General features: G+C 33.1%; 1 protein-coding gene across 3 annotated transcripts in view; it reads left to right on the top strand.

Annotated features, from left to right (window-relative positions):
* The window catches only part of LOC141505452 (liver carboxylesterase 1-like), a 58,696-nt gene that overhangs the window by 31,762 nt on the left and 10,359 nt on the right, over positions 1-16,575 (top strand). For all 3 annotated transcript variants that reach the window (XM_074211291.1, XM_074211290.1, XM_074211292.1), the window contains 6 exons: positions 464-597; positions 4,500-4,653; positions 7,993-8,097; positions 9,565-9,669; positions 11,069-11,110; positions 13,036-13,176. In XM_074211291.1, the coding sequence (XP_074067392.1) occupies positions 464-597; positions 4,500-4,653; positions 7,993-8,097; positions 9,565-9,669; positions 11,069-11,110; positions 13,036-13,176 (681 nt within the window). The remainder of the gene's footprint in view (positions 1-463; positions 598-4,499; positions 4,654-7,992; positions 8,098-9,564; positions 9,670-11,068; positions 11,111-13,035; positions 13,177-16,575) is intronic.

The raw sequence follows: 16,575 nt of genomic DNA on the forward strand, positions 1-16,575 counted from the left end.
TGATGATGTCAATGGAGTGGAATTGTCATAGAGAAGTTTAACCCAAAGGATAGAGGCTCAAGGAAAGTATAATGACTCCTTTAAACTGATGGATACATCCTTCTTTCTCCCCTCCTTATGTATGGGACTCTTCAAAGAAAATTTAGTCAGAAAATCAGAAGTAGAGAGGATTTTAAAGATTATTTAGTCCACGCCCTTCCTTTTCAGTTGGCATCTTGAGACTTTGAAAATAGAAATGATTTTCCTCAATTCATACATTAAGTTAACGGCAGAACCTAGATTAGAATTCAGTTCTTCTGCCCTCTAGTGCAGTTCTCACTCCATTATTCCTTATCATCTCCAAAGACATCCCTAGAATAGGTAATTTCCACTACCTGACCTGGGTAGTTTTAAATATGTACTTTCTGAGGTTCCTTTAAATTCAGGGATACTGTAATCAATAAGATTTTTCTCTTATTCCCAGGTGATGGTGTGGATCCATGGAGGTGCTTTTTTGTTTGGTGATGCTTCAACTTTTGATGCAACATACCTCTCAGCTCTTGAAAATGTTGTCGTGGTGGCCATTCAATACCGTCTGGGAATCTTTGGATTCTACAGGTAAGACCAGGAAGATTGCTACTTAGTTGACATAAACTGTAGAACTTCCAGTTCTGAAATTTTGTGATTTTTGTCGCACTTCTTTTAAGAGGGTCTGAAAGCATACATCTAAATATCTGACCATGGCAGGCAAGGTGGTGAATAGAATTTTGGAAGTTAGATTTGACAGACCTCTAGAGAAAATTAAATGAGCAAAGATAGGAATCTACCTTTTTAAATTTTAAATTGTATTTATTTGAGGCAATGGGGTTAGGTGACTTGCCCAAAGTCACACAGCTAGGCAATTACTAAGTGTCTGAATTCAGATTTGAACTCAAGTCCTCCTGATTCTGAGGCCAGTGCTCTATCCACTGTGCTACCTAGCTGCCCCAAATCTACCTTTTTTAGTATGATAAAATGACACCTATACACCATGTAATAGGGTAGAAAAACCTTACAATCAAATGCAGAAAGGCAGAAATTTATTAAATGCCTTCTTTTCAGATCATGATGTAATAAGATTATATGTGATACAAGGTCATGGAAAAATAAAATTAAAATTAATTGGAAGCTAAATAATTTAATTTTAAAGAATGAGTGGATCAAACAACAAAGCATAAAAATAACTAATAATTTCATGCAAAACAATGACAATAATGAGACAACATACCAAATTTATAGGATTTAGCCAGTTCTTAAAGGAAATTTCTTATTATTTATCTCCTCTTTATTTTATTCATGTAAGCATTTAGAGATAAGAAATTAAGCTAGAAATCCTGAAATTTAAAGGAGATTAACAAAACTGAAAATAAAAAATCTATTGAAATAGTAAATAAAACTGAGTTGGTTTTATGAAGAAAAGCCAAAAAAACTAGATAAACTTTTGGTTAATTTGTATTTTTTTTTAAAAAAAAGGATAGAAACACATTACCAATATCAAAAAAAAATTTGAAATCAACACCAATGAGGGGGAAATTAAAGTAATAATTTGAAGCAATTTTGCCCAACTGTGCCAATAAATCTGACAATCTAATGGAACAATATTTACCAAAAATATAAATTGCTCAGATAAACATAAAAGGAAATTACTTAAATAATCCCATTTCAGAAAAAGAAATTGACCAAGCCATCAATGAACTCCCTAAGAAAATATTTCCTGAACAAGTGAATTCTACTAAACATTTAAAGAACAATCAATTCCAATTATATATAAACTCTTTGAAAAATAGGTGTTCTGTTAAATTTCTTTTATGACACCAATGTGGTGATAATACCTAAAACAGAAAGAGTCAAAACAGAAAATGAAAATTACAAACCATTTTCCCTAATGAATATCGATGCAAAAATTTTAAATAAAGTGTTAGCAAAAAGATTACAGCAAGTTATCACTAGGATGATCAGGAAAGATTTATATCAGGAATGCAAGTTAGGCACAATATTCAGAAAACTATCAGCATAATTGTTATAACATTAATGAAAGTAACAAATCATATGATTATTTTAATAGATACTGAAAAAGCTTTTGACAAAATGCTGCACCAATTCCTATTTAAAACACAACAGAACATAGGAATAAATGGAATTTTCCTTAAAATGATAAGCAATACCTACCTAAAACCATCAGCAAGCATTATATGTAATGGGCATAAATTAGAAGACTTCCCAGTAAAATGAGAATTGAAACAAGGATGGAGCTTATCACCACTATCATCCAATATTGCATTAAAAATATTAGCTTTAGCAATAAGAGAAGAAAAAGAAACTGAATGAAATAGAATAGACAAAAAGGAAATAAAATTCTCACTTTTCACAGATCATATGATGGTAGACTTATCAAATGCTAGTAAATCAACTAACAAAATTATTTGAAGCAATTAAACACTAGCAAAGTAACAGGATATAAAATAAATCCATATAAATCATCAGCATTTCTGTATATTGCCAACAAAGCACAGCAACAAGAAATGGAGATATTCTATCAAAAGTAACTATAGACAACATAAATACTCAGAAACTGTATCAAATTATATCAAAACAATTACAAAACACATGTCATATGAATAAAATCAGATGTAAACAATTAGGCATAGGCAGCTATGTGGCACAGTGGATAAAGCACCGGCCCTGGAGTCAGGAGTACCTGGGTTCAAATCTGGTTTCAGACACTTGATAATTACCTAGCTGTGTGGCCTTGGGCAACCACTGCCTGGCAAAAACCTTAAAAAAACAATTAGGCAAATGTCAATTACTCATAGGTCGGTCTAGCTAATATAAAAAAATGATAATCCCAAGAAAACTTATTTACTTATTTATTGCCATACCAATCACTACCAAAAATTATTTTATAGAGCTAGGAAAAGATAGTAACAAAATTCATGTGGAGAAACAAAAGGTCAATATCAAGGAAATTAATAGAAAAAATGAAAATGAAGGTAGGCTAAACATACTTGTCTAAAGACTTTAAATCATTATTGTTTAGAGAAATGCAAATTAAAACAGCTTTGAGGTACCACCTCATACCTATCAGATTGGTCATTATGACTAAAAAGGAAAATGATCCATGTTGGAGGGATGTGAGAAATATTAGCAAAGAGAGTAACTGATATAGGTTATTCATATATAACTATGTTAGACATATTTCTATATTGGTCATGTGAAAGAAGAAGCAGAACAAAAGGGGAAAAATACACGAGGGAAAAAACATAAAACATAAAGCATAAAACATTAATCCGTTGTTGGTGAAGCTATGAGCTAATCCAACTTTCAATATAACAATTTGGAATTGTGTCCAAAGGGCAATAAAACTGTATATATGTGTATATATATATATATGTGTGTGTGTATATATATATATATATGTATATATATATATATATATATACATATATATATATATATATACCTTTTGATCTAGCAATATCACTACTAGGCCTAAAGAGATCATAAGAGAGGGTAAAAAAAAAACTCACGTGCAATTATTCATAGCAATTCTTTTTGAAATGGCAATAAATTGAAAATTAAGGGGATGCCCATCAATTTGGAAATGGCTGAACAAATTGTGGTATATGGATGAAATAAGATAATATTGTTTTGCAAGAAATTATTAGCGACTGGACTTCAGAAGAGCCTGGAAGGACTTGCATGAACTGATGTTGAGTGAAGAGAGCAGAACCAGAAGAATGCTGAATACATCAACAGCAACCTTGTGTTAAGCATATGCTCTTCTCAGTAGCACAATGATTAAAAACAATTCTGAAGGATTTGTGAAGGAAAATACCATCCAAAAATCTGAATGCATCCCAAAGCATACTATTTTCAATTTTTAAAATTCGTTTTATGCTTTATGTTTTTTCCCCTCTTGTGTATTTTTCTCTTTTGTTCTGCTCCTTCTTTTACATGACTAATGTAGAAATATGTCTAACATAGTTATATATGAATAATGTGTTTCAGATTACTCTGTGTCAATGGCAAACCAGTCTAGTGTCTATGCCATAAAAATTCCAAATGGAATCATGAAAAGTTAGACAAGACTGAAAAATGACTGAACAACAACAAAAACTGACCACACACTGGAAGTAGGAAGCTTAGTATTATTCCATATTTCCTAAGTAATTGCCACTTGTTCCTAAAATAATTGCTCTCTTTTATATATCTTATAAGTTTTGAGCCTGACAGTAATCATATATGGCAAGGGCTGTTGTTATCTCCTAGAGACCAATTAGGAAATTGACTAAGAAAGATAAAGTGACTTATTCATGGTCAGCAGTTACACATAACAAGTCACACTGAATCTGAGTATCTCCTGTTAGTCAATCTTTCCACTACATCATTCTTCCTCCCATTTTCCTTCCTTGCTAATGCTGTATCAATAGTCACTTCCTTTCTACCATCCATCTTCCTCTTCATCCTTCTCTTCCCTGCAGCACTGGAGATGAGCATGCCCGAGGGAACTGGGGTTACTTAGACCAAGTGGCTGCCCTCCACTGGGTCCAGAAGAACATCGTCAACTTTGGAGGAGACCCGAACTTGGTGACCATCTTTGGTATGTCAGCAGGAGGTATCAGTGTTTCAGCACTGGTAAGTTTTCAGGGTGTCATATTTGACTTCAGGAGATTTCCAACACGTCTCTTAGCACAGAGTATGAGCCCCAGCGACATGTAGATGTTATTGGTAACGACTGTTAGATGCTTTGGTTCTTCCACAGTAAAAATAACTGTAGAAATTTAACAGTGAAGGTCAGTGGCAATGAAGAGTTGATTTAGTTCGTAATGTGTGGTTTCTTTTATTATAATAATAATAATAATTCACATTTACAATCGCTTTCCTCATAACTACTCTATGAATTAGCTCATGAAAGTATTATTGTCCTATTTGTACAGATGAGAAAGCTGAGTTTCTCTGTGATGAAGGGACTTGCTTAAAAATCATAGTTATGAAATTTCTGAACTAAGATTCATACTCCTATTTTCAGATTCCAAACCCAAAGTTCTTCCCATTCATAGTAACTCTTTGTTTCTCAACTGTTTTCAATTGTTTCATTCTTTATGATCCCATTTGGGGTTATTCTTGGAAAAGATATGGGAGCAATTTGCCATTTCCTTCTCCAGATCATTTTGCAGATAATGATACTGAGGTAGTCAAGGTTAAAAAGACTTGCCACAAGCCACACATCTACTAAGTCTGGGACTGGATTTGAACTCAAGAATAGGAGTCTCCCTGATCCCAGGTCCCCCATTTTATCTACTGTGTACCCTTCTCATGGTATCTATAGTATTATCACAATCAAAACTTGGCAAGTCTTTTATTGTATTCCTCTCCTGAGTGGATGAAAATTATTATGGTATCTGACATCCGCATCTTCCTACATTTCTCTTTACACAAGATAAATTCGGGGCAGACATGGAAAGAAAACAAAGGGTGATTCTGGGACCCCATGTCTCTCACCTCCTTATGTCTCTTCTTTTCCTTTCCTCTTATCTTACTTGTCTCTTACTTTCCCCAAATTTTCAGGAAACATTTATAAGATACCTAATGTATATTGAGCATTGCCTTAGGAAATGGAACTCATCAAGTTAATATAAGATTTGGTCTCTGCTTTCATGAAGCAGAGGGAAAAGACAAAACAAATAATTAATCACAGGTGCATTAGGCACTATTGCAATGCAGAGAAAAAAAAAAATATATATATATATATATGTATATGCTCATCTAATACTGTTGGCATGGCAGACTTGTAGAAGCTTACTTTCATTTAAAACCTGCTCTCCAGACTGAGCCTTCCTTGTTAAAAAAGGAAAGCAATCAAGCAAAACTAATCTGACTTTTAATAAGAGACATTTCTCCCAAGTGTAGGCAATTCCAACAATGCTTTAGGGAAGGATTCTTTCTTCAGCATATCTCTTCCTCATGCTCTCTGCAGAAAGTGAATTGTTTGGAAGAAGGGTAGAGAAGTCCTTAGGAAAATAGAGAATATGGAGCTGAACCCATTAAAATTCTGTTTCTGAATTGCAAATGACACTGTTTTACTTGTCCCCTACCTCTGATGTTAGGAAGAGGCTGTGTTTTATCATCTGTTCTTCGGGATCTTTCTGAAACTTTCCATTTTTTAAAAAAAATAGGGTTTTTTTGAGTATGTTTCATCCTATTTATGCATATCTCAGGAATTCCCTTGCCTATAGTCCCTGAATGGACCCCCCAGATGATGCTAGACCTCTGCATGTCCTTCTTTGAGGAAGTTGAAACACAGAATAATCCAGACCAACCAATATCCTTTGATCATAAGTGGAAAGTGTTGTACTCTCTCCTGGCAAGGGTCTTCAGAGCTGAGCAGGGTCAGAGACAATGTTGTTGATGACTCTGCTTATTTGTTGTTTTCAGTCTGACTCGTTGGATCTCATTTGGGAAAATCTTGGTAGAAATTCTGGAGTGGTATGCAGTTTTCTTTTCTGGCTCATTTTTGCAGAGGAAAAGGCTGAAACAAGCAAGATTGGATGACTTCTCCAGGATTATATAGCTAATGAGTGTCTGAGGTCAGAGTTAAACTCAGGGATATGACTCTAGAGTTGGCATTTTACTGTACCACCTAGCTGCCTATACCAGTTCCACTTACTAGGAAAATACTTTAAAACTGCTTTTCCTGTCATACTCATCATAGAGTATATTTTTACACAGATTGTCTTCTCCAAATCACTCCTGTAGGCACCAAAGATTTAGGCACAAAATATTCTCATATTTGTTTCTGAACATACCATTAATAAGAGACATTTTCCCCAAGTGTAGGGAGTGCCAAATGCTTTGGGGAAGGATTCTTTCTTCATCATCTCTCTTCTTCATGCTCTTTGCAGGAAGTTAATTGTTTGGGGGAAGGGTAGAGAGATTTTCTAGGAATGGAGAGAATATAGAGCTGAATCCACTAATAAATACAAAATGTGTGACAAATTTCTGAGATCATTCTTTATTATTTGATGGCTAATTGATTGGTTCACTTGTAGCCCAGTGTAAATGTAGGAGACAATGTAGAACCTTTCACTTCAGGGGACCACAAAGTCCACTTCTGAGTTGACAAAGGATGAACTCTGGACAATAGTGAATCAATATTTGCACTCATATTCAGGAAATTGCCTTTAAGATGCTTGTACATATATATATATATATATATATATATATATATATATATATACACACACACACATACATATATCATTAAAAAGAGATAACAGATTTATAGATATAATTGATAGTCTGATCCTAAGAAAGCCTTCATTGGATGTAGTAGAGGAGTTCTACAGATCTAAGATAGGGAGGAACTTACTTGAGAAACATTGTACAAGAGGAAGAATTTTGTTTTCTGATGTCTTCCAACTTTAATTCTTTGGGGAAGTACCTTTGTGATTTCATTAGTTGGGAAACTTTTGATGAGAAAACTTCCTCTTTAAAGGCAAATCAACATTAGGGAGCTAAGAAATTCTCAGGTGTCCAAGGTTATTTAGCCTAAACACAGATTTCCTAATTTCAGAACTGGCCCTCTATTCATACTATAACATGCTTTGCTATCTCCATTTTAACTAATTATTTTTTTGTATTAGTGTGTTTAACTTCAGTTTTTATGTTGGTAAAGAACATTGTCTTTACTTGATCGCTCAAGCAAGTCTATATTTTGTGGGGGGAGGGGGTATTCTGTTTACTCTTAAACAAGAATATTTTATTAATGTATAAAAAACATTATTTGTACAAAAAGAGAATAAAAAATATAAAAAAAAATGTAATTGGGAAATATATAATAAAGTATATAAAAATACAAAGAAAAGAACATTGTCAACATTCTCTCAATATCCTAAGACCAAGCTTCAATTTCCCTATTCTAATTATAATCCTAATCTTAAATCATAATCTCACTTCTGCATTTTTGCCCTTTAGGTTCTTTCTCCTTTGACCACAAACCTCTTCCACCGAGCCATTTCCGAGAGTGGAGTTATCCTTATGGAATCCCTCTTCACTTCTAACATCAAATCAATTGCTGAGGTTAGTTTTTGGCATTATATGATTCTCTTAAATCTTGACTCCATTTACAGATTTATAAATTTATAACTATAATGAATATTAGAAATAATTTGGGGATTTTACAGAAATTTAAAAAAAGAAAACCCTGGGGGGGGGAGGAGTCATTTATTTCAGTCACACAGGAAGGTTTTGACTAATTGATTATTTTTTAAATTAGCAAGAATTGGTTTATTTTCTTCCACTAGAAAAAAAATAAAAGTCTTATGATAAATATGTATAGTTAAGCAAAAATTCTCAGAAAGGCTAAGTTAAAAAATGCTTGTCTTCTGTTATATATTTGTTCATCATGACTAAGGAGATAGGTGACATTCTTCAACAACAGTTCTTTAGAATCTTGATTGATCATTTTGTTGATTTGAGTTCTTAAATTTTTGAAAATTACCTATCTTTAAAATTCTATTGTATTGTACAAATTCTCTGAAACAATTACCTTTATCATTTCCTAGATCACAATAGTATTCCATTATGTTCTGCTATGATAATTTGTCAGATATTCCTTATTTGTTAGACTAAGTATTTTTGTACATATAACACATTTTCCTTTTCTTAAAAACCACTTAGGGCATTTAGGCCTTAAAGAGATATCTGGTTTCAAATCCATTTCTAAAATTTCTAGACCATTTCATAGCTCCATTAAATGCATCAATATCCTTTTCCTTAAACTTTTACAAGTTTTGCAATTTTCATTTTTGTCAATTTCACAAATCTGATGAGTGAACTTAGAAATGCTTTCATTTTTTCTAATTATTGATTATTTCAAACTTTTTAAAAAATAACTTTTAATTAGCTTGAATTTTTTTGGTTGAGAACTAACTCTCCATATAATAATTTACCAAATGTTGAATGATATGTATTCTTACAAATTCAAATTATTTCTTTCTATAGCTTAGAAATGCAGCTTTTATCAGAGGAACTTTATAAAGATTTTTTTCAACTTCACTGTTTCTCTTAATCTTATCTAAACAGGATTTGTTTTTTGAATTAAAAAAATTATATAATTAAAGTCATTTATTTATCCTCTATAATCTTTTCTGTTTTTTTTTTTGGTCATGAACTCATCTCCTATTCATTGATCTAAAAAGGCAATTTCTTCCTTGTCCTCTAATTTGCTTAAATCTGAGTCAAGAATTCATTTAGAACTTATCTTGGTACAGCATATGAAGTGTTGATTTAAACCAAGTTTCCATTATATTACTGCCTTCTTTTCCTTGTAGTGATTTTCAGATAATAAGTCCTTACCCCAATTGCTGATATCCTTGAATTTAATGCTTCAGCAAGAAGTGCTGATCATTTCCATGATCATTAATCACATAGAAAGGGACAGGGCTGTTTAAATTTCATTCCTCTAAGTTTCCATCCTGGAATTGTTCTAATGTACTTCTTCACACCTTCAGAATGTAAGAGTGTCCCTGTTAAATCTTGTTGCAGAAAATTGCAGTCTTTGCTGGGTGTAAAACAACCACTTCAGCCAGTATGGTTCACTGTCTGCGGCAGAAGACAGAAGAGGAGATCCTGAACACGACTAATAAGATGGTAAATGATCAAAGAGTTTTGAACTCTTATTCTTCTAATTAGATTCATTTTACATAATCACTTCCATTTCTCTCACTCCCCTAGGCAGCTTAGATGGTCTGTCATAGATAAGAAACACTGATCTGCAGAACTGTAGATCAATGACTTAAGAAGGAACATATTTTCACCAGTAACATAATAGGCAACGTTTTTGTATCAGGTTTTGGGTGAGACAAAATGTTTCCTTGAACATCACTAGGAAATTGCATTGGTTTGGGCAGGGGTGTTTGAGGAATAGAGGTTGGCACTAGTAGAAAGGCCATGAAAGAGCTCACCCTTGAATACAGGAATTAAGCATTATATAATTTATTTTTGTTGATGATTAAGTTGTTTCTCTGATCCTGAAGGATTGATTGCAAATGATAGCAATTGCAAATTGATAGCAATCTCTTTAATGTCATGGAGAATTGTCTTGATTTTCTGCATCTTAATTATAGCTCTGACTTTCATAAAGTTCCCCTGAATTCACCATGTTTGATTTGCAATTCATGAAGCAATAAAGAATTTTCCAGGTTTAATTTCTGATATCAACTTACCTGTGCATAAGGGGCTGGACCAGAAGAGCTCTTGATATCCCTCCTCACATCAGGATACCCTACAGTCAATATCTCATGGCAGCCATTCTTGTAGAGATGACTAATGTGTGTATACATGGGTTGGTGGGGTCCCTGAAACAACACAAAACTTGAAGTGTCTTATTTTGCCTGAAGAAAGTGAACTTCATGACATAGACCATCCTCCCAAAAAGTCATCTACTTTCCTCAGTGAGGTCGATCTAACCAAAGGTCAAGCTAATGTCCAGATATACAAAATAAAATGCAACATTGGGACAATTATTTAGATCTATTCAAGCCCTAAGCAAACTAATAATGAGACACATCCACATAAGTGAAGGCAAAGTTTGTTGGGCCAAGAAAGATTTATATAATTTCTATAAGGTATTGATTTGTACACATGAATCCAGTAGTTGATTTATGAGAATCCTGTTATTCTATAGATTCAGACCAAGGGTCTAGTCTTTCAGAAATGTTCAAAATAGTGGCAAATATGGAACTGTTTCTGCATAGCTCTTCTGTCTAAGTTTGGCTTGAGGGAAAGTTCAATAAGGAATGCAAAGGACTCTAGGTCATTGGGTAATTGTTCCAAGCTGGAATTCTAAGAGAACCTAGGACTCTCTTCCTATATTCCATAGCCTGATTTTACTCCTGGTATGAAGGGCCTGCACCAGAAATACTGTATACTACATTCCTGAACGTAATCTTGATAAAGTATGGGAAAGAACCTAAAAATCAGATGAAATAGGATGACAAACACTCACTGGAAAATTTTTCTCACATCCATCTTTTGTTTGTCTTCACAGGAACTAATATTCAACATGGATTTTCTAGGTGACCCCACACAGGTTAGAAATCCTTCTTTTCTTAATTATTTGAGTCTTGATATTTTTAACCTTCAGTTATACAAAAGAAAGGCAAAAGTGTTTGAAAAGAGTCATTCCAGTTGCATATCCTTGAAGAAAGTTTGTCCCATTCTTTGGCTGACAGGTTAATATTTTATATTAACCCCTTATGAAAATCTACTCATGAAAATGTTCTCTTCAAGAGACAGAGGTTGTTCTTTGTCACTTTCACAGCAAAACTTGACCTGGGCTTACCAACTACTTCAGAAACTGTAAGAGATACTGCCAAGACTCCAGGGAAACAGGACTGTGATCCCTAAGGTCAACCACCTCTGACATACCCTAAAAAGATAATGACTGTAATTGCTAGTAACCTAATTATTAAATAAACCATGTTGGGGGAATGATTGATCCATTTGAGTTTCCAATCTCTCTCTACCCTGTTCTATAATAATACATTTTCTCCCCAGACCTATATCTTCTGTTACCAAAACTGTAAATTAAGTCCTCATTACAATATTTGTAGAAGACTCCAGAGACACTAATTAATTCAAATTATCCATTAAATTCCACTTTCTCCAATAAATTTTTTTGTATTAATCACAAGGAACAATAATTCTACTCCATCCCCAATGTCTCCAAGTTTCATCTTCATCTTTTCAATCTTCCCAGGTTCTCACCCTAATCCAAACAATCCTATTGTGTATAAACAAATGTTCCCTCTCTTTTTAGTCTGGTTGTCATATTGAACTGATGTCTTGCAGTCTGTCTTGCTTTAGTGGCATTATGGTATAGAGTAAAGAATTCTGAATTAAGACTCAGTTGATAGGAAATTAATCTAAAAGCTCTGATTCCATCACTATAATTATTACACTTTGAGCACCTTATCTCCTCCTTAAATTTCAGTTTCTTCCTCTTCAAATGAAGGAGAAATAGAAATGTTAAGTTTATAGATGAAATTGAAAACATGCAATTGAGAACAAGGACTGTTTAGATTTTATCTTTGTTTTCCTCATGAGTTGCCCACAACACATTTTTTTGTTGAATAAGAAGAGTTAGACTAAACTGTCTCTAAGATATATTTTTATCTCTAGGAATTAGAGAGTCTAAAATGCTTTTTAGTCATAATTTACTCATCTTTAAAATGGAGTTATTCCATGGTTTTGAATAAATGAAATAATGCATGTCAGTGTGATTTGTGGGTAGGGAAATTCTCTACAAAAGTATAGTTTTATTCACAGAATCACTGAATTTAAGAATTAGAAGGACCAAAAGTAGAATGAGAGATAGAAGATTCCTCCTTATTAGAGGAGAGATACTGATATGATCATTTTCATATACATTATAGTGGAGCTGTATTATATGGATTTCTCTATATGACTGCTCAGATTAATTTCCAGTTCCTAAAATCTGTATTTTCTTTGTAATTTCCACACATTTCTCCTGGTTCTACTTACTGTAGTCAAAAACAACAAATTCAATTTCTACTTTACATGATAACCTTGAACACTGTTGTCATAATGCCCTGAGTCTTTAGTTTGGGGTTACAGATTCCAAACTCCTTCAAAAAAAATTTTTTTTAATGACATGAAATCAAAGATCTTCATTATGCTGATGTTCCACTTTAGAATTTTTGTTTACATTTCCTGTACAGGCCTTTGGAAAAAAAATACCTCAACTGATTGGAATTAACTCATGTCCCTTCAGATAGACTCTCATTTTTCTTATACTTTGACATTGCTTCTCTTTCTATCTTCAGAATTTGATTCTTGAGAGGTTCTCTCATTCTTATTAAACTGACTTTTCCTTTAGAATTTTAGTCCATGGGATACTAGTTAGGGGTAGAGGAAGGTCATTAAAAAATCAAATATTTTAATTCTCTATGGCTAGCATAAGAAAATGTTTATATTACCACTTTTTTCTTTCAGGAAATTACAATGCTACCAACAGTTGTGGATGGAATATTTTTCCCCAAATCTCCCAAAGAGCTCCTTGCTGAAAGGCAGTTCAATCATATTCCCTATATTGTGGGATTCAACAGTGATGAATTTGGCTGGATTCTTCCAACTGTAAGAACATTGAGTTTTTTTATTTATTCTCTCCAGTTGTTTTACTAAAGGGAAAAAAATGTCTTCATTGTGATGGAACTGTTCTGTAGAATTAACATTGTACTTCTTGCCCTTAATATAGGACTCTATTTTCAAGGCATTGATAGGCAATGGTTAAGTAATTGGGGATGTAAAGTTGGGACTCAACTTTAGAGATCCTTAGAGATCATCTAGTCTAAACACTTCATTTTTCCAATTAAGAAAACTAAGGATCAAAGAAAGAAGGGATTGTCAGGGATCGTATATGAGTTAGTGGCAGATTTAGATTAAAACTTAAGCCTTTTCCCTTTTGGGCTTCTCTAGCCCATAATCCTTACAAAGGACCTTCATACTCTCTCTAGTTGCTTCTAATGGTGACAGGGAGTCAACAGAGTATGCTGAGAGACAGTGCAAGGTGGGGGAGCATGGACATATATCTACTGTAAGAAAAAGAAAATGACTTTCCAGAAGAATGGAAGCTGATTGGAGGGGGAGAGATTTGAGGCAGGCTACTAGATTTAAAATTAGAATCCAGGTTATTAGAATAAAGCAGGTATGAGTTGAGGAGAGCATGCACCAGAGTGATGGCAGGAGAGAAGGGGACATATTTGAGAGATGTTACAAAGATCAAGTGGATTGACTCCTGGAAATAAATTATTTATGGGGAGAGTAGGGTGAGAGATGTTGCAGAGTCAAGGATATAGAAATCTTATTGGTCAGGAAGCTGCCCAATGGCCAGCTTTCTAAACACAATAAGAATCCTAAGATTTTTTTTATCAGTTTCATAAAAGTGAAGCAAATATTATTTTAATAATATAAAAATTATACTCCTATTTTTGTGATTTCTTGAGATGTTATTGACTAAATGAATTCATTGATCTAACCCAATTTTGAAAATCTTATTTCATTGACAAAGATAAGAGTTTCACATGGTATGTTTATTTCTTTTGTTGCTTGTCATCTTTTGTAAATTTTTATTTTTATGAATAGAAGGGACTTCCAAGTGTCAAGATTGTGGAATGAGCAGAAAATTGCAATAACTCTCCCTTATTCATCTTCAAATACCCATAAAATAGTGACTCAAAACTAATTCTGGAGCACCAGATTAGCTAAATGATGAGATTAAACAATTATTTAGCTCAAGAAAGTTGTAAAATCACTGAGAAGGGTCTGCCTCACTCAGTTAAAAGGAAGACTCAGTCTAGGATAAGAAGTTCCTCCTCAGCAAACCAGGGAGGGATTCCCTCCAGTGTAGTGGAGCAGACACATATCAGGACCCACCATATGCCTCAGCATAGCCAAAGGAACAAGTGTACTCCAGTCCCAGAACCACCACAAGATTTTGCTTGGCATTGGGAAAACACAAAGAAGTCAACCAAGGGATGCCCAAGCAAATAGGCAACTGACAATACAGAGCTCCTACCAGGAGCTTCAGTATAGCCCAAGAGAAATTCAAAAATGCCTACCTGACATACACCAGACAACATCCTAGAAACCTAAAGAATAAATCAGTCAAAAAACCCCATAGAAACAATCAATAATTTCATTAAAGGAAATAACAACAATGAGATAATATCCCCAAATTTATGAGATACAGCCAGAGTAGTACTTAGGGAAAAATTAATTCTCTAAATTCTTACATCAACAAAATAGAGAAATTACAGATCAATGAACTGAACATGCAACTAGAAAAATTAGAAAAAGAACAATTTAAAAATACCCAATTGAGTAGCAAATCAGAATTAAAATCAAAGGTGAGATTAATAGATAAAAAATGTTAAAAAATAATATTGTGCTAATTAAACTAGGAACTGATATTATTTTTAAAAAGCTACAAGATAGATAAGCCATTGGTTAATTTGGTATAAAAAAAGATAGATTAAAACCAAATATCCAGTAACAATAATGAAAAGGGTGAACTTACCACCAATGAAGAGTAAATTAATGCAATCATTAGGAAATCTTTTGCCTAATTTTATGCCAATAAATCTGATAAGCTGAGTGAAATTGATGAAGTTTACAAAAATAATTATATCAAAACTAATAGATCAGGAAATAAAGTGGCTACATAACCCTATCTTAGAAAAATAAATTGAGCCATTCATTAATGAATTCCCTAAGAAAACATTCCCAGGATCAGATGGATTCACTAGTGAATTCTATAGAACATTTGAAGAACAATTAGTTATAGTAACAATTAAACTATTTGGGGAAATAGGGGAAGGTGTCCTACTAGACTCTTTTATGACACAAATATGGTGCTGATATATAAATCAAGAAAAGTTAAAATAGAGAAAGGAAATTATAGGCCAATTTCCCTAATGAATATTGATGAAAAATTTAGAGCAAATTACTAGCAAGGTGATTACAACAATATAATAATAAGTTTATATACCATGACCAAGGGGGAGTTATAACAGTAATGTAGACTTGGTACAACATAAGGAAAACTCTCAGCATAATTGACCATATCAATAACAAATCTAACAGAAATCCTATGATTATTCCAATAAATGTTGAAATAGCTTTTTTGACATAATATAGCACCTATTCCTATTAAAAAACATTAGAAAACAGTAAAATGGAATTTTCCTTAATATGACAAGCAGTACTTGTCTAAAACCATCAGTCAGTATTATATGTAATGGGCATAAGCTATGTAATGGATATAAACTAAGATTAAGGTTGAAACAAAGATAACCATTATTATCATTATCAATATAGTACTAGAAATGTTAACTTTAGAAATAAGAGAAGAGAAAGAAATTGAATTGAAAGAATAAGAATAGACAATGAGGAAACAACTCTTTGCAGATGATATGATGGCATACTAAGAGAACCATAGAGAATCAACTAAAAGTCTACTTGAAACAATTAACTTTAGCAAAGTTAGAGGATATAAAATAATCCCTCATAAATCATCACCACTTTTTAATATGACAAAATCTTGCAGCAAGAGGTAGAAAGAGAAATTATGTTTAAAATAACTGTCAACAATATAAAATATTTGGAGGTCCACCTGCCAAAACAAACCCAGAAATTCTAAGTTCACAATTGCAAAACTTTTCACATAAAAATTTTCATGCAAACTTCACACACAATATCAGATCTAAAAAATTAGAACACAATCAATTGCTCATAAGTAGTCTAATCAAAGTAGGTAATAACAATGACAACTCTGGCTAAATCAGTCTACTTCTATTTAGTGCCATATCAGTCAAATTACCATAAATTTTTAGATAGAATTTGAAAAAAGATTGGAACAAAATTCATTTGTAAGAACAAAAAGTAAAGCATATTAAAAAGAATTAATGGGGAAAAATACAGAGTAAAATGACCTAGCAACACCAGATGCAAAATTATATTCTAAAGCAATAATTA

This window comes from Macrotis lagotis, chromosome 1 (assembly GCF_037893015.1).
Source record: "Macrotis lagotis isolate mMagLag1 chromosome 1, bilby.v1.9.chrom.fasta, whole genome shotgun sequence".
NCBI lineage: Eukaryota > Metazoa > Chordata > Mammalia > Peramelemorphia > Peramelidae > Macrotis > Macrotis lagotis.